This window comes from Xenopus laevis, chromosome 1S (assembly GCF_017654675.1).
Source record: "Xenopus laevis strain J_2021 chromosome 1S, Xenopus_laevis_v10.1, whole genome shotgun sequence".
NCBI classification, from domain to species: Eukaryota; Metazoa; Chordata; class Amphibia; order Anura; family Pipidae; genus Xenopus; species Xenopus laevis.
In genome coordinates, this window is record NC_054372.1 from 82,010,159 (window position 1) to 82,036,049 (window position 25,891).

General features: G+C 39.8%; 1 protein-coding gene across 2 annotated transcripts in view; it reads left to right on the forward strand.

Annotated features, from left to right (window-relative positions):
* Positions 1–25,891, forward strand: part of timm44.S (translocase of inner mitochondrial membrane 44 homolog S homeolog) — a 61,358-nt gene that overhangs the window by 14,219 nt on the left and 21,248 nt on the right. For both annotated transcript variants that reach the window (XM_018237923.2, NM_001094223.1), the window contains exons 7-12: positions 1,283–1,368; positions 6,222–6,314; positions 7,983–8,107; positions 9,819–9,869; positions 11,559–11,648; positions 18,434–18,544. In XM_018237923.2, the coding sequence (XP_018093412.1) occupies positions 1,283–1,368; positions 6,222–6,314; positions 7,983–8,107; positions 9,819–9,869; positions 11,559–11,648; positions 18,434–18,544 (556 nt within the window). The remainder of the gene's footprint in view (positions 1–1,282; positions 1,369–6,221; positions 6,315–7,982; positions 8,108–9,818; positions 9,870–11,558; positions 11,649–18,433; positions 18,545–25,891) is intronic.

Genomic DNA, 25,891 nt, shown 5'->3' on the forward strand with positions numbered 1-25,891 from the left:
ACGACAGAAGCGCATTTTCTCTCACCAACATAACTGGGAGCTACCTCCTGGTGTGGGTGGCCACGGGTTAGCTTGCACCTTTGGTTGGGGATAATATTTTTTGTCAACAGGTGCCTTTTAAGGTGCAAAGATTCAAATTATGGAAAGATCAGAGCTGCTTCTTTTCTGTCTTAACTATTCTAAGAATTATAGCAGGCTGAATGTTTTGAGATCCCTTATCTGAAAAAGCCATTATCCAAAAAGCTCCCGATTATGGAAGGCCATGTCTCATTTAAAGCATATTATAGTTTTTTAAATTATTTTCATATTCCTTTGTAATAATTAAGGAGCATATTGATCAAAATGTCAGTTCAGATTTTAATAAATAAATAAAAACTCACCCATGTTCTATTTATTCCTATGGGATTTTTAGAAAGTTAATAAATGGGTGAAAATTAGAACTCACACATTGATAAATACACTTCTAAAAATCTCATAGGAACGAATAGGACAAGGGTGAGTTATATATTAAAATCTGAACTCACATTTTAATAAATTTTGCCCCTAATTGTTGTTTCCCCCTTTTGCCCACTCCAATAACTTTCACTGTACAAGGTCTGTCATAAAAATAGTTTTGAATAAAGGACAAATAGAGTGAATACAGGACAAACCCCTTGAGATGTAAAAACTTATGTAAATAGATATTTCAAGACAATTTGCTATTGGTTTGACATTTTTTGTGGCTTTTGAATTATTTATATGTTTATATTTAGCTTTCAGGCTTCAGAACAAACAATAGACATGCTACCTGGTTTCTAGGATAATTAACCCCTACCAAGCAATTTAATAAGTCAAGATAAGCAAACAAAATAAATAACCATTTGAAAAGTTGCTCATGATATATCCACATGCTACAAGTTAATATAAAGGTTACCTTCCCATTTGATACAGACCTTTTGTGAATGCAATGGCATTAATAAAATTAAGTTAATATTTTATTTAAAAAAAATGTGGTGAAGAAGGCTAGTTCTATGGAGCATGTTAATGTTTTTTAAAAAGGTAGTAAGAAATTCAGCAACAAATTTTAACATGTTTAAGAATAAGTGTATTTGAGCCCTTTATCCTCTGCATGTTTCTTATTTCTGCACTGAACCAGTATTCTTACTATTGGAAACTGAAATGTTTCTTTTTTATAATCCATGTATTATTTATAAATATTAAAGTCTTGTGTTTATCAGGTATTTTATTTTTTTGTTTTTATGTACACAAATATTACATGCTTTTTTCCCCCCAAATACTACAGGGAAGCTATGGGTGTGGTTTTGCATAAGGACTCCAAATGGTATCAACAGTGGAAAGATTTCAAGGACAACAATATGGTATTTAATAGTAAGTAGAAATGTATAGGTCAGTATACCCGTTTGTACATGGGACTTCTTCTCCATTATGTTTATCGTTACCATGTTCTACCCTTCATCGACAAGGAATTCCTTTTCTTCCTCAACCTAAACAAAGTGTGCATTTATGCCACTAGTGTTCCCTACTGACTTTTCATGCAGGAATATCTGGGATCTTACAGCACCATTATCTCACTTTGCTGCTTCTCTTCTATCACTTTCTCTTCCTGTCAGCTAACTCAGTCTTAAAGAGATATTGACCAGACAATAACATTTTTTTATTTCCATCACAACATTATCTTCGAATGCTATTTATAATTTTGCCATAAAAGTATTTGCATGATGCTTTTACATTACCTTTCTTACCCCCATGTTCCTCTATGAGGGGGCTGCCATATTTGTGCAGCAGTAGTCTGTTAGCATTAGAAACTCTAAGGGTAAGGCCAGACGAGGAGATTCGGGGAGATTTTGTCGCCTGGCGACTTATCGCCACGTCTTTTGCGCGACTTTCTCCCCGAACTGCCTCAGCGTTTTTTCCCCATAGGCTAGAATGAAAAGTCGCCTGCGCTAATGCACACGCGGCGATGCGTTTTCAATAGTCGCCCAAAGTTGCCTCACTGAGGCAACTTTGGGCGACTATTGAAAACGCATTGCCGCGTGTGCATTAGCACAGGCGATTTTGCGCTGTAGCTTATGGGGAAAAGACGCTGAGGCAGTTCGGGGAGATAGTCGCGCAAAAGAGGTGGCGATAAGTCGCCAGGCGACAAAATCTCCCCGAATCTCCTCGTCTGGCCTTACCCTAACTGACAGACTGAGATGGGAAAGTCAGGTTGGCAAAACAAGTCAGGTTAAGGAACTTCAAATAATAATTACTTACAGAAGCAGAACTATCAGCAAAAAAGTTCAACGTGACCTATATGTAACTTTTAATGTAGATTAATATTTTGAAAAGAATTTTTGGGGCCCATTTACTTAGCTCGAGTGAAGGATTAGAAGAAAAAATACTTCGAATTTCGAATAGCCTATTCGACCTTCGAATAGGCTTCTTCGACCTTCGACTACGACTTCGAATCGAACGATTCGAAGTAAAAATCGTTCGACTATTCGACCATTCGATAGTCGAAGTACTGTCTCTTTAAAAAATACTGCGACCCCCTAGTTTGCCACCTAAAACCTACTGAGACCAATGTTAGCCTATGGGGAATGTCCCCATAGGCTTCCTAACAATTTTCTGATCGAAGGAAAATCTTTCGATTGATGGATTAAAATCCTTCAAACCGTTCGATTCGAAGGATTTAATCGTTCGATCAAATGATTATTCCTTCGATCGTAGGAATATCGCTAAATCCTTCGACTTAGATATTCGAAGTCGAAGGATTTCAATTCGGCAGTCGAATATCGAGGGTTAATTAACCCTCGATATTCGACCCTCAGTAAATCTGCCCCTAAGTCTCATAAATACCCACACATACAAAGAACTTGGTTCTTTTACTGATGGATATAACGAACAACTAGTTGTTCAGATTCTCTGTGGCATTTCACAGGGCACACAAGCTTTATCTTTAAATGTTTAATTGATGAAATTTTAGAACACTAATGTAGTTCTAATGTCTGACTTTGATGCTTTAAACATTTGCTATTTCTTACCTATTTATATGAATTTATATCCGTGTCAGTTACCAGAGAACATTTGAGGTGAAATAAGGTTTATTTGATACAAGCTCTGTAGATTCTGAACTCTGAACAAAGAGTCTGAACCCTGAAACAAAGAAATCAGAGAGTTTTTAATAGATAGCGAAAGTCAAAGGGAGTTACCGGTTGGAGAGCATAGAGCTATCTCTTCACAACACAGAAAACCCTGCTCTTACAGCCAAACAGGTAACTCAAGCCATCAAGCCAGGGTACTAGTGACCAAGGCTAGCTTGAGAACAACATCCATCCAAGGCAGGGGTCTTTACAGGGGGTCAGCATGCATAGAATTTTATTCTCCCTCTTGCTTCAAAGCAACATACATATAACATACTGTAGTATATTGCGAAGTACCAAAAATACAAAAATTACGTGGCGTGACATTATTTAGGTAGGCTGCAAAGGAGGATATGAGAAAGAAAAATTACCAGCACACGGTTTACCTTTAAAAGAAGGATGTCCGTGACAAAGACAATAACAATGTAATGAGTTAAAACTACCATTGAAACCAATAGTTGACTAAGGCTGCGACCTGTCCGGATTTCACCTGGGCAGCCCGGTATTTGGAATGGTTGTCTTCATATTCATTACTAATTTTGTCAATGCCTTCCTAATGCAATACCTATAAACCCATAGGATTCCAAACAGCTTTAGTACTACCTTTGCATTCCATCTAACTAGTGTGTAGGGATGTTTTTACGAATTACTTTGATATGCCAGGTAGGAGGGAGTGATCTTAGGATCATACACTTACTTTAAAAACCCATAGACTCTTTTTCTACAAACATAACTGAGGAAAAGGTAAAATGTTGGCTCTCTGAGCATTGGAGCTTATGAAAATAAGAGGGGCATTTCAAATCATATGCTTATCTGTAGAACCCATAGGCTTTTTGCCCCCACAAGCACAACAGGAAATGCTTGAGTACTGGAGCCTATGACAATCAGAGGGGCAAAACAGGTGGTAGCTTAGTGTTTTCGCAGTGGGTGCTGGAATCCCATCAGACTATTCTTTAACGGAGAAGGAAAGGCTGTATTTACTTGGGTTGCTTGGCACCCCCATGTGATTGTATATACTTACCTGAAATCCCAGCAACCTACAGTACAGCACGGAGTACTTCGCAATTACCAAATCCCTGAGGTCCCAGAATGTCAGCGCTTCTCATCCCAGGCAGCAGTAAGCACAATCCCGGCTGAACTGTGAAGTGGCAGTATAGTAGCAGTCAGCGGAAGCAAGTTCCAGTGCTAGGACAGCGCAAAGTAGGGTCGGCTGCGCCTGCTATGGAATATATGTGACCTGACGAAATTGGGATGCTAGCATTTCATACAGTGTTGCTCGCCCCTCTCTAGCATTGCCTATGGAAAAGCAGAGGGTACACACTGTGCCCATGATTCTTCACCCGGCAGTCAGTGTTTGGCTACAGACAACAGCTCTCAGGCACTCATGTGCCAGTTGGATCGCTCATTCCGGCGTGAAGGCTGCAGCGCTTATGCCATACACTTCTATAGAGTAAGTGGCCGGTGCCGGCATTTTCTTCGCCAAACACCGAATGGAGTGCTCAGTGCAGAGACTGATTTGCTCAGACAGCAGCGGCGCACGAGTGTCTGAGAGCTGTAGTCTTCAGTCCGGCGCCGGGAGAGCCCAGGGGAAGGCAGGAGTTCCACAGCAGATTACACACTCCTATAAAACGAGCAAGTGAGAAACGCCTTTCTGTTCTGCCTGGGTAGTAATCACGCGCCGCATCTCTGCTCAGGGGAGGAGGGAAGACAGAGAGGGAGGTGAGGAGAGCGGAGGAGGGAAGCCAATGCACAGGGAAGGAGAGACACTGCTGCTGCTGGACGTCGGGAGGAGGATGCCTGTCAGTGAATAGCCAGGGAGGAGAAATCGATTGCTGCAGTGTGGATGGTCGCCGTTTCTGAAGAGGACAGGAAGTGGATTTTCTGTAAATTATTAAAGGGATACTGTCATGGGAAAAATTTTTTTTCCAAAATGAATCCGTTAATAGTGCTGCTCCAGTAGAATTCTGCACTGAAATCCATTTCTCAAAAGAGCAAACAGATTTTTTTTATATTCAATTTTGAAATCTGACATGGAGCTAGACATTTTGTCAATTTCCCAGCTGCCCCTGGTCATGTGACTTGTGCCTACACTTTAGGAGAGAAATGCTTTCTGGCAGGCTGCTGTTTTTCCTTCTCAATGTAACTGAATGTGTTTCAGTGGGACATGGGTTTTTACTATTGAGGGCTGTTCTTAGATCTACCAGGCAGCTGTTATCTTGTGTTAGGGAGCTGCTATCTGGTTACCTTCCCATTGTTCTTTTGTTTGGCTGCTAGGGGGAAAAAGGGAGGGGGATAATATCACTCCAACTTGCAGTACAGCAGTAAAGTGTGATTGAAGTTTATCAGAGCACAAGTCACATGACTTGGGGCAGCTGGGAAATTGACAAAATGTCTAGCCCCATGTCAGATTTCAAAATTGAATATAAAAAAATCTGTTTGCTCTTTTGAGAAATGGATTTCAGTGCAGAATTCTGCTGGAGCAGCACTATTAAATGATTCATTTTGGAAAAAAAATTTTTTCCCATGACAGTATACCTTTGATAAAGGCTTTGCTTTTTAAAAGTTTCATTTGTCTTGGTGTTTATTTTTTGTTGTGCACTAACGAATTTTTAAACATTTTTTTTTATTGGTTCTTTAAGACTAGGTTTAATGTGGGAAGTTAAAACGGTTGTCATAAAATGGTTCTCATTCCCAATTATATTTAATTATTACTGTTCTTCATTTATTGCCTTAAAGGAACTTTTCAGTCTAAAAAATAAAAACTAGGTAAATTCAAATAAAAGCCGCAAAATAGAAAAAGTTTGTAACCCTTTCAACACCCCTTTGTCAGTGTTACACTCCACGTGTTACCACAAGACTATATCCACATAAATTGTCGTAGCATACCAAAAAAAAACAAATGGTTGGTGCACACTGCAGGGATATAATTCATCACTCATATGTGAAAAATATCAATAAATGTCATATTAAGACTTAACAATTGACAGAAAACTATATGTTCCAGAGTGGGTGCCATCTTAAACTGTTTTTTCGGTGATGACTATGATAAAATGTTCAAATTTTAATCTTCTGCTTTTTTTTTTTTCTTGTTTGCAACAGGATTTTTTGAAATGAAGATGAAATATGATGAAAGTGACAATGCATTTGTTCGAGCATCACGCACCATTACAGACAAAGTCAGCGATCTTATAGGTAAAAAAAGGATTGCTACTGAAATAAACATAATCTGTATTACTTTTCACTGCACAAGTTGTGCACTATATCAAATTGAGTGACTTGGTAATATTATACATAGTTGGTACACAAGTTGGTAACAAGGAATTATGCATTTTAGTGCTTTTAAAACACTCTTCAGGTTGATAGGGAGGAAGGCAAATAAAAACACTGCTATTAGGATCAAATTGGGAGCAGTATCAGTAAACATTACTGGTATGCATGCCGGAGACCTCTAGTGACCAAACAGAGGTAAAACCATAAACTCAATAATTTCTCCAAGGCATGCTAGTAAGTAAAAAAATATACTTTATTTACATCAATAGTTAAAAAAACATGAAAAATATCCCCTCTAACGCCTGACGCGTTTCATGCTTACCCAGCACTTAGTCATAGGCAGAATCCAACTAGTCTCTTTTGCTCTGTTCCTTAAGTACTAGCACATGTAGTGGGAGGGGAGGGACTACATGTGCTAGTACTTAAGGAACAGAGCAAAAGAGACTAGTTGGATTCTGCCTATGACTGAAGTGCTGGGTAAGCATGAAACCCCTTTGTCGGTGTTACACTTAACTTACTTCGCAGTGCTATTGGTAGAGACTGGGTATCTGGTACTTACTAGCGTAGTGCCTCCACCTAGTGGGATCCGGGAATGCACTTTTGGGTGGCCCACTAGGAACACACAGTATTTGTTAAACTGAATAACTGTTTATCTAAAATTAAATTGCCAAATAGTACAAATAGCACTCCTAACCAGGGGGGAGTAAGGGCCCCACTATCTTACTTGCTTGCGCTAACTATCTACCTGACTAAAGAAGGCAAAGTACTTTAATGTCCTTCCACTAAACAGTCTCTGTATCTTCAAGCACTTCTTCAGGCTACTGTCCCTTTAAACTGGATGCTCACTCCAAATCCTCTTTGAATGCTTTACAGAGTTCTGTTCAGGCAAGTCCAGCACATTCAGACATACAGTGTAACTACTATCCCCTTTGGATGCTCAGATAAGAATCTCCTGCTGGTTTCTCCTCAGTCTGGATTCCTTTTACACACTCCAGGCACAGTATCTGGCTTCCCTGTGCCAGCCTGATCCAAATGTCTGCTTTTGGCGAAGCCTCTCGGCTCTCTGGGCCCACCGGCAGCTCTCTGCTCTCTCTCTCTGTCCACCATGTGGTTCTCTCTGCCAGGCTTTGCTCTTCTGCCAGAATCTCTGTCTTCTGCCAGCCACTCACTAGCTGCTGTGTCACTTCTTGCTGCACTGAGATCACAGAACAGCTGGTTGCTAGGTAACCGCTTACAGCACACAGACACAGGATCTATGCATGTGCCCTTACAGGGATAAGAGCAAGGGTTTTGCACTACTTCCCTACATGTTTCTTATGTAATTTGGCCTAAAAATGAATCTAGTCTAACATAATAGCTAGAACCCAGAACTGTTCAGTCAGTTTGCATTTGATCCTGCAGGTGAGATTTAAAATCAAATGGTTATGATCAATATGCCCCCCCTTAATTAATTATTGACTGGTAACCAATCAGAGAGCTGTAATGCAGGTTTTTATTTTGCTGGAGGAGTCATGAATGATATGCCATTGTTTGTTTGCTTTATTAAGTATGTAACCTATTTAAGGTATAACTCAAGACACTCTTTTTCAGGTGGGCTGTTTTCTAAGACTGAAATGTCTGAGGTCTTGACCGAGATACTGAAGGTTGATCCAAACTTTGACAAGGATAAGTTCTTAAAACTGTGTGAAAGGGATATAATTCCCAACATACTGGAGGTAAATCTGAAAACCAAAAATAGTGAATTTTGCCCTGATCAGTTTATAGTTTTGTAATTAGGACATTTATACAGTGAAGGAATCCTGTACCATATCAAAAGGCTATATTTTTAACAAAGTGGTAATTTGCCCCTAATGTGGAATCATCACTTAACCTATTAAGCTTTAGCTTTAGAGTTTCTCCCAGATTTGAGATCCATTTTGGAAACATATGCACAATATTTGTAAGGAAGCATGGCTTCTTTGTCTTATTTTTAATTTCTAGGATCACTTACATATGCTTTAAAGTAGTGGACTGCTGATGGTGACAATTATTTTTCATAGTCATATAGCAAATCAAACAGATACAAATAGCCAGGTAATACCGAATACCAAAAACTGTGGAAAAAGATAAATATAAAAAGCACCTTTAAAATGTTTAAGAGAAAGAGAGGAGTGCTAAAACACAGTATAAATAATAATATAATGGCTGAAAAATTGAGAGTGCTAAAGCTTCACAGAGTATACTACAGACCTTCTTACATAAGCAAAGAGTTAAAGGTTCACTTTTTGTTGCAGATACAAAAGACTGCTAGCTTGGGACATTTATTTATAATGGGGATTCTATTACCCAGGTATTGACTGAAGCCACAGTAACAGTGCAGTTAATGGAAACAAGTTAAACTTGCTACATGATGACAATTTTACATCACAGATTGTTGAGGTCATACTTATTATGATTAATAATTATGGGGACTAATTACTAATTTTGGGTCTTGTGGTCTTCAACAATCCAGTATGTCTAGCAAATGTACTAGAACACCTGGTTAATAGTAAACATAATTTAATTGAATTTAATGTTTCTTGAAAGAAATAACATAATGCGTCAGCAAACACTCTGTAAGGATAATGCTTCAATCTGGAAATTAGGTTTTTGGTTATTAACAGAAAAGATATGGTTGTTTTGTAAAATGATTAAATATAGTGTGAAAATGTTCACCCTATGTGGTTCAACTGAGACTCCCTGTCAGTGGCTGACGGGGAGATTTATTGCCCGAGATAAAAATGCATCACTGCTGGCAACAAATCTCCCAAAAATGTGTCTCCGATGGAAATAACTGAAATCTCTGGCAGTAAAAACAGTGCATCTATTCGTTCTTCTGAAGTTGCCGTGGCAGGGCACTTTGGTGACTTCGCGTTATGCAGGTTTTACTGCTGGAGATTTAATTTATTTCCAGTGGAGATGTGTTTTCAGAAGATTTGTCGCTTGCAGTCGTGCATAAATAATTGCAGTTGACAAATCTTGCTGTCAGCCACTGCCCTTAAGCTAATAAGAGTGACAAGGAAAGCATTTAAAAATTAAAAGTTAGGGTAAGGCCAGACGACGAGATTCGGGGAGATTTTGTCGCCTGGCGACTTATCGCCATGTCTTTTGCGCGAGATAGTCGCGCAAAAGACGTGGCGATAAGTCGCCAGGCGACAAAACCTCCCGAATCTCCTCGTCTGGCCTTACCCTTAGAAGGGACAGGCACTTCTTGAAAGAAGTGTAAATGGTTTGGTTGTAATGGACTCTTTAAAAAGATTAATCATTTTTTTCTTTATTGTATGCAATATAGGAGTCAGAGTTCATATGTATATTAGGGTCCAAATTTAGGTCATTATTATGGATTTGGAGGATCCAACAGTCTTATCAAAGGATTACTGCTAATGTATTTTCTGTCTCTTTTTTTAGGCCATGATAAGAGGGGATCTTGATGTGCTTAAGGACTGGTGTTATGAAGCTGTAAGTGATTCTGATGTTTTTCATTTTGTATTTTTTTTTTTTTACCCTCATTAATATATAACATATAATACCATGTAATAAAGTCTGATGCCTTATTCACCAGTAGATTTTTCCAGGAGACCCAAGGGAACCCTTTGAGGTTTCAATAAAAGGAACACCAATACTTTTTCCTGAAACATTGGACTTAGAAATGGGAAACATCTATTTGGGATTGTTTGTGCTTTCCTTTATGTGGGCACAAAGTCAAATTTAATGTATATTTTTTTAATGGATTTTTTAAGTCTAACTACTATGTAACTATATGAGTTCAGACTGTGCTCTTTTGAAACACTAGAATTTACCAGTAATGCCCTACTGTATTAAATGCCTTTTTCAGAGGATTGCTACTTCAAAAAGGATAAGGCAACATTTTCTTTCTGTTTTTACTGTATTGCATTGTTCTGTAGCTTCAATTACATTTAGGGTGTGATTTATAAAGGGTCTGAAAATGTTATCTAGTAATAATAATTATCACTTGGTAAAGCCATAGAGAGCCTTTCAGGTTTAGCAATTTATTTTCATTCTAGCATTGAAAATAAGTCTAATTGCTTTCTCCCTGCATGTAATATGTATTGGGATCAAAATAATTTCTGCCAAAGTTGCACTGTTATTAGCTTAGCAAAATGTTTCTGAAATTTAGGAAAGTTTGGATAATTGGGAAAATGTTGACATGCTGGGAAGTTTTCATGATATTTGATAAAGTACTCCCATAGACTGTTCCGTTTCTGAGTAGCGGAAGTTAAAATGCCAGGAATCAACAAAACTATTCTTACTGACCATCTTGAATGCTCTAAGAAAACTATTGAGGTGTTCATTCAGAACCAACCTAAGGTGACACCTGACATTTTGATTCATACAACTTGGTGAACTGAAAATATGTGGTGTAGCCCTTGACTAAAATCTTAATAAGGCAAAAGAAAGCACTAATATGACTAAGGGATTATATCATGATATTTAACAACAAATAGAAAACACTAAATATTGTCACTGTAACTTTACAGTTCACATATAGTTATAATGATCTATAATGACTTGTGGCATATGTGCATCCAAGAGTAATAGTCATTTAAAAAGCGGTGTTGCTGACATTGAATAGAACAAAAAGGCACATGTTTACACAGCAGATGTTTAGAATACAATGATTCAAGAAGATACACATGGCCAAATGCCAGCCATGGCTGTCTAAAGAACTAGTCAAGAAAATCTGTCTTTTATAAAATAGGATTTTTCATATTTTGACTTTGACGATAATGATCATCATTGTTTAAAGTCTGCCCCTCCACAGCATTTCCGTGGCTTATTGGGCCATTTTAGAGGCTCTCGGAAGTTCTTCGCCATTCACTTGATGTGGTCCGTCTGGTCACTGTAGACCCCTATTACAAACGAATTGTTGCCCTATGCTTTGATAGCCAAATCGGTTAAAGATTTGCTTGTTTGGTAGGTTGATTTATCACATATACCAAACTTTACATATTGGTAAAAAAAAAAAAGCTATATTTATTATGGTATAACTATTCTAGTTATTTGAAGATTGAAAATTTGATAAAAGCAGACATTTCTAGTGCACTGTAACTGAACTTTGCAAAATGGTCAGGAGCAACATTAGGTGTGTTAAAGCAAATAATTAATAACAATACTCTCTTATTTCAGACCTATAGTCAGTTAGCTCATCCCATTCAGCAAGCAAAATCAATGGGCCTACAGTTTAATTCCAGGATCTTGGATATAGACAATATTGATGTAAGTACAATACCATTGTTGTAATACATTCTCCTAATAATGTTAATTTTTTTGTTTTGTATACTGAAATTTGTTACTTATCATTTTGTGCCTCTTTTTAACTCCATAAATGCTACCGTTCATACTGTTAAAAAATTTGTAGTAAAATATATATATATATATATATATATATATATATATATATATATATATATATATATATATATATATATATATATATATATATATATATATATATATATATATATATATAAAACTTTGGATATCCATACCTTAAGTCTTTAGTAATTCAAACATGAAATAACCCCATTAGGATTGTTTAGCCACCAATATGGGTTTATGCAGCTTTATGTAGTTAGAATCAAGTACAAGCTACTGTTTTTTTATGACAGAGAAAAAAAGTAAATCATTAAAAAATATAATTCGCAAATTACAATTTTAAAAGATGTGATGGCTTCCTGTCACTTTTCCTTTATGTTGGAAAGTAAATAAATATTTTCACATTAAAAAATATATGTAGCACTTGATGATTAAAATAACAAGATTTTTGATACTCACCATTAAATCTGTTGCTCTGTAGTCCAAAGTGGACACAGGGGACACATTTAAGCTTCACCCTCCAGGATTCAGGACGCTTTACTAATAAATAAGGGTTGTGCCATGCCTGGCTTAACCCTGTCCACTGTACTCACCAATCAGATTGTCCCAAAAAATTTTTAACCAGAACAATAACATATTAACTGTAAGGCAGAGGTCGGGAAGCCCTGTGTCCCCCTTTCGACTACAGAGAAACAGATTTAACGGTGAGTATCAAAAATCTTGTTTTCTCTGTCGTCTTAGGGGGACACATGGAACAATGGGGACTTAAAAAAGCAGCCCCTAACAGCAGTGTGGGTACGAGCCTAGTTGCCATTGACACTGAATACTGTACCTTGTGTCCGAGTGAAGTGGATGATCAGGTAGCTGGTTTGCAAATCTGGTCCAGCAAAGCGGAATTGCGCCACGCTCATGAGACTCCCATTGCCCTTGTCGAGTGGGCTTGGACGACCTCTGGTGGTGTCTTCCCTTTGGACAGGTAAGCTTGTCGGATGGTCTGCCTTATCCACCTGGCTATGGAAGTCTTGGAAGCTGCTTGTCCTCTACGATGTCCAGCTGGTAGAATGAACAAGGATTGAGAGCGTCGGAAGGGCTTTGACCGTTCCAAATACCATCAAAGTGCTCTTACTACAATTAGGTTGTGGAGTCATCATTCCTCGTCGTCTTTAGAAACTGTACACAGTGATGGTTCTACAATCTTCTGATTTCCGTAGAATGATGTCTTGAGCAGGAATGATGGTACCGTGCGTAACACGGCCTTATCCTTGTGAAAGACCAAGAATGATGGTTCACAGGATATCGCACTCAGTTCAGACACTCTTCTAGTTGATGATATTGCCACCAGAAATACCACCTTCCATGTGAGCCAAGTGTCTGAAATCAAACTTAGTGGTTTGAATGGAGGATCCAGCAGTGCCTCTTGCACTAGGTTAAAGGGGATGTATGGTCGAAAACGAATCTTTCCTAGGCTTTTAGGAAAGATTATTTTATTTAATGCATTTTTTTTTTTTTTTTTTTACAGTTTTGCTGCTGCAACAGCCGTTAGCTTGACTGCATTCCCCCAGATTCAGCTCAGTATACTTGTAAAGAAATCCTCACGGCCCGCCCACCCACAAATGAAAAAACAGTAGGTGCTGTTTACAGATCAACTTTTCAGATGCGCACACAGCTGAAGGGAGACTCGGGAGAGAGGGGGAAGTGTAGCACAAGCACTGAAATAACCGTGACATTACAGCACAGCACATCACTCATTCCCCCTACACTGTTACCGAATCAGCACAATCTCCTTGCACTCGCTGCAATGCTTCCAGCTTTTTCTGACTGTGCCTGTCAGCGAGCGCAAGGGGATCACGCTGATTGCACTGACAGGCAAGCTAACGGCTATTATAGCAGCAAAACTGTAAAAAAAAAAAATAATGCATTCCAATTACAAATAACCATATAATATTCCCCAAAGCCTAGGAAAGATTATAGTTTTCGACCATACATCCCCTTTAAGGTCGCAACCTGCGACTAGTGGCTGAAAAGGAGGGGCCATATGTGCTACTCCCTGGAAAAATGTTCGTATCATGTCTTCCAATAACCGATGTTGAAATAGGATGGATAAGGCTGACACTTGCACCTTCAGAGAGCTGAGTTTCAAACCCAACTGCAGACCTCTTTGCAGAAATGACAGAATTTGTGGAATGTTAAGTTCAAGAAAGGGCAGATCGGACTCTTTGCATCAATTTGAGTAGGAACGCTACACTCTGATATGATCTGGACGAGGGCTTACGAGCCTTCAGCATCATTGTGATCACTTCTTCCGCTAGTCCTTGACTCCACCAGATGGAGTCAATACACCCAGAACTTGATTAAGTATTGGCCCTTGCCAAAGAAGATCGGGCCTGTATTCAAAGTTAATTGAATGCGCTACTGACATCTCCTGCAGGTCAGAGAACCAGGTCTTCAGAGGTCAATATGGTGCCACTACTATTACTGTGATCAGAGACTGTCTTATCATTTTTGAGAACTCGAGGAAGCATCGGAAGAGGGGTAAAAACGTAGGCCAGGTTGAACCTCCAGACCTGCAACATGGCATCCAAACCTGATGCTAGAATGTCTCTGTAGCAAGCAAAGAACCTTGGGACCTTCCTGTTGGCCCTGGATGCCATTAGATCTATCTGCGGTTGTCCCCAATGATCCGCAAGCTCTGTAAATGCCTTTGGATGAAGTTTCCATTCTCTCGGGTCCAGTTGGTCCGCTTTTATGTTGGACTCTGCCCATGTTATGTTATGTTGGCTGACAACTTTGCTGAGTTGGACTCTGCCCAACACAGAATTTGCTGAGCTTCCGCTAGTGCAGCTTTGAGGTGTGTTCCTTCATGACGACTGACGTATGCTGCGGTGGTTGCAGTGTCGATCTGCACGCATACTGGTTTTTCCTGAAGAAGATGTGCCCAGTAGGCTAGTGCTAGTTTTACGGCTCGTAACTCCAAGATGTTGCCAGTTTGGACTCCTCGGGAGGCCATCAACCCTGAGTGAAAAGGATGTTCCATGTTGCCCCCCAGTCCTGCAGGCTGGTATGTGTGGCTTTCATGATTTAATCTGGAGTTGTCCTGGGATTGACCTACTGCCAGGTTGCCCGCTGTAGCCACCATTGGAGAGCCAACCTCGTTGGCCTTGATAGGTTGAATAAGTGACAAGGAAAAGTTGTGCTCACCACTAACTTTTAAAACCATTAGGCGGGGATGAATAAGCGAGACAGGGGTCCCCCTTTCCATGATGATAGACTTACAACACCTCCAAATAAACATTCTATCTGAGCAAACGGAAACACTTCTATGGCTGACACCATGAGTGCCAGAACCTTCATCGCTGTGTGAACAGTTGTCCTCTGGTTGGCAAGCAATGATTGAACTTGACCTCTGATCTTGGTCTTTCTGTCCTGTAGTAGTGTCGAACTACAGACCTAGGAACGTCATCTGGTGACTGAGTTGTAGATTGGATTTCGACCAGTTGATAGTCCAGCCGAATTCCTGGATTAGTAGGATAGCCTGATTTAAGTGCTTCCTTGCTTTGTCCTCCAACCCGGCCTTCAGAAGAAGGTCATCCAGGTATGGAGTCCCTGATATCCCCTGTAGTCGTAATGTTGCTACAGTTACCGCCATAAGTTTGGTAAACACTTGTGGGGCTGATGAGAGGCCGAATGTTAGAGCCACAAATTGGAAGTGCCTTTTCGCAAATGCAAATCGTAGCTACCGGTGATGAGGGGGCCACATTGGACCATGAAAGTACAGCGACATCAATAGTTGTCCCTGTTCCATCCCTCTGATCACCAATCGCAGGGTTTCCATTTTGAATCAAATAAACTTGTTCAGTTGCTTGAAATCCAGTATGGGTCTGAAAGATCCTTCTTTCTTCGGAACTATGAACAGATTGGAGTAGAATCCCGACAATCTCTCCAACAGTGGTACAGGAATGATTACTCCCGTCTGCTCCATCCTGGCAACGCAGTTTAAGAAAGCCTGTGCCTTGTTTGGGTCGGATTGCACTCTGGACATGAAAAACTTTATGGGGGGGGGTGGCTGCAAAGTCGATGGTGAAGGTGACTTCCATGGGCTGCGGACCTTCACTATTCTTGAAATGGAAGTGGGAACATTGTGGTAGACTATTTCGTTGTGTGTAACGTCCACTTTGACCTTGAAAAAATTCCCCATGTCTAGATGATCCTGAGAGTCTGCTTCTGGCCTGGGGAAGGAAAAGTGTTTTGTTTCCCTGTTGCTTGAGAAATAATCTTTTCTAATTTCTCTCCAAATAAACATTGTCCTTTGAATGGTAGTGATGTTAGAAATTTCTTTGAACTAAGGTCTGCGGACCAGTTTTTCAGCCATAAGGTTCTGCGTGCCGCTGTGGACAAGGCTGAAGTGCGAGCGGTGACCAGAGAAGTGTCTAGGGTGGCGTCACATAAGTAGTGTTGTTGATAGCAGATCGGTTCTAGGAGCCCCCTCTTGTATATTCATGAATATTGATTCAGACCACGCCTAGATACCCAGGCCGAGGCAATACACTGACAAAATGTCGAGGCTGAAGATGAGTAGATTGGTCTTAAAAATCCATTCCAGCCGTCTCTCTGAGGCATCCGCCGGTGGGTTTGACCACTTGGGGAAGGGATGTGACCGGGATATGAAAATTTCTTTGTAGCTTGAAATTTTCATTCTTGAAAATTCCATTCCTCCTGAATTATGTTGAGGAACTTTTTGTGTGATGGGAAACAGCTTGTGGATTTGTGTTGTCTTTTGAGCAAAGAGTACATTAAGTACCTCCATCACCCCTTTAATGATTCCGTCTATATCATGAGCGATATCGCGGTCCCTACTCTCCTTCTTTCATCCTCCTCTCCAGAAGAGTCTTCAGAAGGCGACAGTTCACCTTCTGACTGGCAGGAAACCTGGTCCGCTGACGACCCGTCAGACGGGGTCTGGATGGCAATGTCACTCTTAGATTCATCTGCTCATTTGTGTTTTCCACTTGGCTTGTGGCTGAGCTTGACCCTTCCTAAATTATCAGCGATGGCCGTCACCCCTGCAGTGATGTTAGAGACTGCGACAGTTGAATGACCCAGAGGGGGGCTGGTGGCTCTGCTGGATGACTGCCTCCAGGGTCTTAGGAGGTTCCCTCCTGACTATAGATTTCTGTCTGCTCCAGTGCTGGGTTTAAGTTACAAACAGATTCAGGCAATGTCCCTTGCCCAGTCGCATAGGATTTGCACAGTGGCTGTCCCTGGCCCCCTGTCAATTTGGCTTGACATTTGGTATATGCAAGGTACTTGACCTGTGCTGTTGTGGGTTCTCTCTCCCCCGCCCCGGTGAATGGTCCCCAAGACCTACCTACTGCCATTTGGAGTAGCCTGAATGGTGAGCACGCATGGGAGTACCGTATAGCCTGTCAGCAGGGGATAATACTCTGTATATTGCCTCTCTGTATCACTACAGAGCGTCTCGCAGGGAAGCTTGTGATCCTTGCGCGCTATTCAGGCCAAAATGGCATACTCCCGAATGGCTGCTGGAATGCACTTGTGGTCCACTGCCACCCACAAGCAGCTAATGGCGCCGGCTTACCGCTCCGCGTGCTCTCCTCACCCTCACACTGCTCCTCCTGTCTGAATGCACTGTGAGACGTATTAATTCAGGTTACCAGGGTGGCGTGCTTAAGAGGGGACCCTTTGCTCCGCACGTTACAGCTGTTCAAGGACCTGACTGCAGGCAGCTCACGGGGACTCCAGAACAGTCCTTCTTTGCTAGATGAAGAGCTGATGTCCCCATGGAAATGTAGCTGAGTGTGATAGGAGCCCTGTGCTACCTACCTATTTTAGGTTTCCTCACCAGCCATACCTTCTGCCCCAGTATGTCTGATGCAGTGACTGTCTGGGTTATAGCCACCTTGTCTAGAGAAGTGACCCCAGTGGCTCCTCATCGACAGGGGCTCACCACAGGGGAGACCAGTAATCCTGCTCATGGTGTTACCCTGGGGTGCCAGCATCTGCTGACCGGAGAAATCTTCAGAATGTGATTGTCCATCCTCCTGTGAAGCAGGACACTAAAAAGATTGGTGAGTACAGTGCACAGGGTTAAGCCAGGTATGGCACACCCCTTATTTATTAGTCAAGTGTCTTGCCTCCTGGAGGGTGGAGGTGGAACCCCATAGTTCCCTGTGTCCCCATAAGAGGACAAGAGAAATTGCCATATGTATGAAAGCATCATTTGTTTGCTAATATATCTAAAGTAGTAATTGGTGTGTATTGTGAATAGATTCCACCATGCAAGAACAAATAGTGCTAATAATTTTAACCTATTCCATAGCAGCTAAAGAGCTGGGTGAATAGTACTTTGTGAAAAGTGTGTTTCTAGGCAACTTGTTTTTGCCCATTTTCTTGGGCAGGCTGTCACTTTGCTTGCTGACATCTTAGCAGCTACACTCACCATAGGGTTAAAGTAGTAATGTAAATTATTTGTTTGTAAAACTTTACAAACTTATGTAATATATCACTGATTACAGGTAAAAGTATCATGGCACCAATATCTACATGACTCATCATTCTGGTACTTTTCAAGCAGTTTACTGAATGAACTGATTTGCTTACTCGGCAGATTGTAATAGCACGATAAACTAGTCTTTTCTAACTCTTGTTAAACTCCTCGTTTGTTCCAGCTGGCAATGGGAAAGATGATGGAACAAGGTCCAGTCCTTATTATAACATTTCAGGCACAGCTTGTGATGGCAATCACAAATCAGAGAGGTGACATAGTAGAAGGAGACCAGGTATGTTTTTCAGTACTGGATATGCATACTCCTAAGCATTTTATTTTGTATATGACATGCACTGGATTTCCATGTGTCCCTCCTCTAGCAACTCTCCCAGCGACATAAATGTTCATTTTAAAAATGAATTGGTGTGAGCATACTCAATGTAAAGACCTTTGGACACAAGAAAATGCCAGTCTAAATATGACACTTGCCATATTTACACCCTGTTAAGCATTATATGTAAAGTTCCCTTTGGAAACACAGCCACAATATAGACTATAGAGAATTTGTTATTATTAACATTTATTTTTATGAAATTATTATGAAATATACAGCATTTGTCAAAGTGCTAGTGTGCAGCAATGAGTAAATACATAATTTAGCTGGTTTTCACTGTAAGTGACATCTTCCCAGAAACACTCACATTGCATCCCATACAGGTAAATGACATCATCACAGTGAGACAAATAGATATATCATTTTTTTTTTTTAAATGCTGCCTAAGATACTTATCCAACAACTTAAAAAGCGCAGAACAGAACTACACAAAAAACATTGTGCTAAAGACATTTGAATACAATATAAGCATAATATCAAAACAAAATATATCATACATATGAATTATTTGTTGCTTAAATTCCTATGTGCAGGATACAACAAGACTACAAAATGCAAGATACTATTGTCACATATAGGTGAAATTGTTGATGCGCTGTAAAATTAATGTGCTTATACAAAGGAATCACATGAATTACATATATATAACATACAGAGTTACATACATAACCAGTACCGGTACAAAAGGTGAGTAAGGGCCTGTGCAAAAGAGCTTACAATCTAAAGGGGAATAGAATGAGACACAAGGTGTGGGAGTGGGCAAGATCAAAAATAAGCATGCGAGGGATGTAGCATTTAGTATTGCATTTGGTAGCTAAACAGAGTGAGGCTAGGCTTCTCTAAATAAGTGTGTTTTAAGAGATCTTTTGAAAGCTGAAAGGTTGGGAGAAAGTCAGACAGACTGAGGAAAAGAATTTCCAGATGGGTACAGCCCTTGCAAAGTCTTGAATGAGAGGAGGTAATGAGAGAAGAGTTGAGGAGCAGGTCAGTAGAGGAGCTTAGTAAATGGTTGGGTGAGTATCTAGAGATGAGTTCAGAGATGTAGTCAAGGGCAAATGAAGTGCTTGAAATGTTGTGTCATTAGTTTGAATTATATTCTGAAAGGTAGAGGAAGCCAGTGCAGGGATTGGCAGAGTGGCATGGCAGAGGAAGAGAGGTTGCTGAGGTGTATAAGTCTGGCAGCAGTGTTCATTATGGACTGGAGCGGTGGCAGTCTCTGGCACGAAAGGCCAATTAATAGAGAGTTACAGTAGCTAGACGTGATAGGATGAGAAAATGAATGATATTTGGCAGCATCTTTGGTGATAAATGATCATATTTTGGATATGTTCTGTAGCTGAAATTTACATGACCTGACATGACATTTAATAAGTGACTGGATATAAGGAGTGAAGGACAGGGTATAATCTAGGATAACCCCAAATAGGGATGCCCCGAATCCACTTTTTTGGATTAGGCTGAACCCCCGAATCCTTCACGAAAGATTCGGCTGAATACCAAACCGAATCAGAACCCTTATTTGCATATGCAAATTAGGGGTTGGGAGGGGAAAACATTTTTTACTTTCTTGTTTTTTGACAAAAAGTCACGCAATTTCCCTCCCCACCCCTAATTTGCATATGCAAATTCGGATTCGTTTTGGCCAGGCAGAAGGATTCGGCCGAATCCTGCTGAAAAAGTCCGAATCCTGGCTGAATCCCGAACCAAATCCTGGATTCGGTGCATCTCTAACCCCAAGGCACCCGGTCTGGGGAGATGGAGTGATTGTGGAATTGTTAACTACGAATGATTTTATCATTTTTACCTCCTTTTACATCATGTCCAAAGACTATTTTACACTAACATTTGTGCTGGCCCAAAGTCCAAGTATAGAACAGTTTTGAAGCATGTATACTGCAAATATGACTGCATACAAACTGTATTGTTTAGCCTCTGCCCATGATTTGTCCACCACTGCCTGGGCCGGCGGGGCACCGGGAAAAAATGGTGGCCCCCCCCGGCTCTTGTGGGCCCCGCCTGCCCAGGTCCGCACCCACATCTGCTTCTAAATGCTACAACCCCCTTTGTCGGAGGTCGCAGCAAAAAAATTCTGTCGGCGTGCGAATCCGCACTGCCTTGAGCCACGTGCTTGCACACAACCTTGGCGCCCTGGGCCCCCCAGTCCGACCATTGCTGTTGTAGAATTTTTTTTTTTTTTAACTAGGGAATTGTGTCTTGTTTCCCTCTCCACTTTAAGTTGTTTACAGGGTGCGCACCACATTGCATAATCTGCACCTTTTAATCAGCCACCATAGCATTTCATTACTAACTATACTGTTCAGCAAGGTTGCCACTGGAACATCTTTGGTATCCTTTTACATCCCAATGTATTTATAGAGAATGCCAAAAGCCAGTCTGTTTTAGGGTAAAATAAATATATATATATATATACAGCAAAATACAGCATTTGTCAAAGTGCTACTGTGCAGCTATGAGTAAATACATAATTTAGCTGATTTTCACTCATTTAACAAGTAAGTGACATCTTCCCAGAAACACACACTGCATCCCATACAGGTAAATTCCTATGTGCAGGATACAACAAGACTACAAAATGCAAGATATTATTGTAACATATAGGTGAAATTGTTGAAACATTATAACCCCAGTCTATGGGCTGAAGGTGGAAAACCAGGAAACGACACGTAACAAAGCATACTACAATTTATGTGAATTCATTCAACATTTAAAAAAGTGCTGCAGGACCAGGACCAAAAAAACCAGTCCAATGCCAAATCTAGTAATAATTAAACTTGTTAACTGACTGGTATACCTGTGTATATGGAGTCTGGGCCATTACTTCAGAAGCCTGACCTTATATTTACTTTATCTTATATTTATCAACATTGACTCTGTTGCAACTTAAAGGAATTGTTCAGTATAAAAATAAAAACTGGCTAAATAGATGTGCAAAATAAAAAATGTTTCTAATATAGTTAGTTAGCCAAAAATGTAATGTATAAAGGCTGTGACTGGAGTGACTGTGTGTCTAACATAATAGTCAGAACACTACTTCCTGCTTTTCAGCTATCTTGGCTTACACTGACTGGTTACCCTGGTTACCAGGCAGTAACCAATCAGAGACTTGAGGGGGGGGCACTGTTTTTATTTTCACACTTAACTGCTCCTTTAAGGTTGCCATAGACATTAAGATCTATAGATTGGGAGTTTGTACAGGTCCCCCTGCAAGGATGACACAATCTAAAGGCAATGACAAATGGGATGCTTTGGCACCCGCTAGCCGTGCCGCATATGTTTCACCAGTTACGTGTTAGCCTCTGGAAAGGACACAATGAACATTTTGTCAGCCACTGTTGCCGAGATTAATCGCGAGCCCTAATGCATTCTAAAATACAGCCATATTGTTTTGACATGCGCTCCATGGTCCTATGATCACCACATGTGCATTGTATCATGGCTTATGTCGGACACACATGTGAGGCTACAAGGGGGTACATTTTGAGGTGATTGTGCATTTTTTGGGTCCATGTCTTTTTTGGCACCTTTCTTGTTTCAGTCCCCTCTCCTGCAGTGTACCCTGCAGGAGAGGTTTTATGCTGATCTGTTACAATCTTATGGCTCTTATGGCATATAATACACACACAGTGCTTATACTGCAGCAGTAGGAGTGTCATCTGTGAAAATCCATATGCATATTTTCATTTAGATGCCTCTGTAAGCCACATAGTTTAGTAATCCTATGCACAATGGGCATCATAACTGTCCAGTGGGTATAAAACTGTCTAGTGGGCCCCTGGCATTCATATTATGGATTTTTTTGGTACCCAATGCTATGTGGGAGATAAGATTTTAAAAAGTGGAAGCTTTGAGGTGATTTTCAGGTATTAAATCAAAAGCGACTATTTTGGCAAAGACTTGATCAAAGGGGGCCGCTCCAGTTTACACTCCCATTTGCTGCTCCAATCGGGTGCTCTGTCCGCAGCGTCCCCGCTGCTAAAACTCACATGGACCTCAAAAAGAAAAGGACGGCACTCCGGTGCATGGAATATACTTTTATTCCAGTTTGAAACAAGGATCCAACGCCCTACGCGTTTCGGGAATCACTCCCTTAATCATAGGCATACATCCTGATCCAAACAGACAGGTTATATACAAAATGTGAATAGCGACCCCTACTGGGCGCAATATAGTAATTCAGTTAAAACAATCATATTTTATTAATATTGTAAAACCAATCAACCAAAGGTAAAAACCTCGTTTTCATATAAAACCTTTCTGTAATCAGAACAAACAAAACAAAAATCCTTGTATAGATGTGTGAGTCTTACTTAAAATGCTGGAGAATAAGTAGCTGATAATTAATTCATTGATAGTTAGTAACTGGCTACCTGGGATAAACCTTAGTTCAAATATAAATAAATAAATATATAAGTCTTCAATTATTTGAACATACAAATATAAATATAAATATATATGTTTGAAAGAGTAGAAAAATATAGAAAATTGTAGAAAAAAAAAATAAAAAATGTGAATTGAGAATTCTCAAAAATTCTATATGAATCAGATAAGGTAAAATGAGGGACAATGAGGTAGAAATTGGGGGAAGATGGAAGAGAAAGCAGGGCTTCTGTTGAACATAACTCAGTTGAAGGCCCTGACTGGCTAATATAGATATAACAAGTCATGCCTGGTATTCAGGCCACTGGGTATCCTAGTCTCCAATTTTAGGATCCAGAACGCCTCTCTCAAATTTAACGAACGCTCTGCATCCCCACCCCTAAGGGGTAACTTCACTTGTTCGATGACTTTCACTAACAAGTCTCGGACTCCTCTTTTAGAGCATAAAGTGAAATGTTTACCCATAGGAGTCCCCTCATCCTTGTTCTCAATCGATCTTAGATGTTCCCGTATTCTTTCTTTTAGACAACGAGTGGTTCGACCCACATATTGCTTATTACAAACTGAGCATTCCAACAGATACACCACATTCCTGGTGTTACAATTGTAAAAACCACTATTTTGGAACACCCTGCCCGTAGCACTAGATCTGAAGGTTGCCCCTGTAGAGATGACCTTGCAAGTTTTGCAAATGTTGGCCCCACATCTATAGCTCCCCTTAGTGGACAACCAGTTGTCCCTGTGTCTCTCACTAACTGTACCCACTAGACTTGGCGCCAGCATTTTCCCCAAAGTGGGTGCTTTCCTCGAAACACATTTAACATTTGTAGCTGATAGAACTCCTGATAGTTTTTCATCATTGTACAATACTGGGAGATATCTTCTAATGACGTTACATATTTTTCCATACTCCTCACTGTACTCTGTGATGAAAAATATATCATTATTCATATTGGTACTTACATCTCTACTTGAACCTTCAAGAGTATTGGATCGCCCATTAGTGCGGATTCTACTCGCTTTCTCGCATGACATTTCTATCATCTCCTTAGTATATCCGCGCTTCAGTAGTCTTTGTCCCAGGAGCCCTGATTTTGGCAAATGGTTTCATAGTTCACAGTAGAAAGAGATGGTTACCCATTCTGTATTCATCTGAATGTGTACATTTTTTTAAAAAATATATACTTTTGGGTCATTATCACTTTTTGTTTTTACCCTGCAAAAAATTTAGAAATTGTGTTCATTATTTAGTAGCTGAATTGACTTCTGGGACAATTTGTATGCGTTAGCTTTATTTTGGTAACTCTAAATGCCTATTCAGAATGTGCATCAAACTGTTCAGTGGATCTCTGGCATTCATATTTAGGATGTTTTCTCTTGGTGCCTGATGCTGTGTGGGTGATAAGATGCTAGAAAGTGGAAGCTTTGAACCAAATTCAGGTATTTCATCAAAACAGACAATTCAGGGAAAGCTTTGCAACTCTGTATTTTAGGAGTAGAAAGACATGGTTACCCATTTTGGATTTGGATGAATGTGTGGTTTTTGTGTTTTTTTTTGTTTTTACCCAACAAAAAAAATGTAGTAAATGTAAATTATTAAGTAGGTGAAGTGACTTCTGGGACAATTTGAATGTGATAACTTCATTTTGGGGTCTCTAAATGGCAGATACTTTGGTAATCCTATGCAAAATGGCCATCAAACTGTTCATTGGACCCCTGCCATTCATATTTGGGATTTTTTTCTTGATACCCAATGCTGTGTAGGAAATAGAAACTTGCAAAGTGAAAGTTTTGAGGTGATTTTTCAGAATTTTCAGATTTTTTTTATAGAAACTTCATAAAAACTTTGATGTTTGGTACTTTCGAGTAGAAAAACCTGATTACCCATTTTGGATTCAACAGAATGTTTACTTTTCAAAAATATATGGTTTCCTGGGATAAGCCATAATGTTAAAGGATTTTTGCCTTTGGAATCTAAAGTATGACATATTATACTGTAGTAGTTTGAAATTTGGTAATTTACTGCTGGTAGTTTTTGATATATAGAAGTCTGAACTCTCCATAAAACTATACATATCTGGTATTGACATGTTCGAGACACTTGAGACTTACCAAATCAATTAAATTTTTGTGCATAAGAACATTTTTTTGGTATAAATCCCTATATCAAGAAAAATAGCAATTTTTGTTTTGGTATTTACAGCTCAAAATCTTGTTCTAGAAGTGGTACAACAACTCGGATTTAGAAAGCTCAGTTTCTCCAGAAAAAAAACAATGCATAATTTTCCAGGGTAAAATAAAAATAACCCCCAGGAAAGGCCCCTAAAATGAGAGCGCACAAAATGATCAATAAATGTCTAGCATTGAGTGCAAATGAAATGTGATATTCTGCTGGCACTTAAAATGTTAACATTCTACTCTGTAAAGTTGATTTTTTTTTTTTTATAAATTCATGTTTCAGCTGTAACACACACAAAATTGCTGTACGGTTTAAATCATTTGATCATATGTACAGTGGTGTGAAAAACTATTTGCCCCCTTCCTGATTTCTTATTCTTTTGCATGTTTGTCACACAAAATGTTTCTGATCATCAAACACATTTAACTATTAGTCAAAGATAACACAAGTAAACACAAAATGCAGTTTTTAAACGAAGGTTTACGTTATTAAGGGAGAAAAAAAACTCCAAATCTACATGGGCCTGTGTGAAAAAGTGATTGCCCCCCTTGTTAAAAAATAACTTAATTGTGGTTTATCACACCTGAGTTCAATTTCAAAGGTTATAAAGCCATTTTTAAAGCTTTGCGACTCCAGTGAACCACAGTGAGAGCCATTATCCACAAATG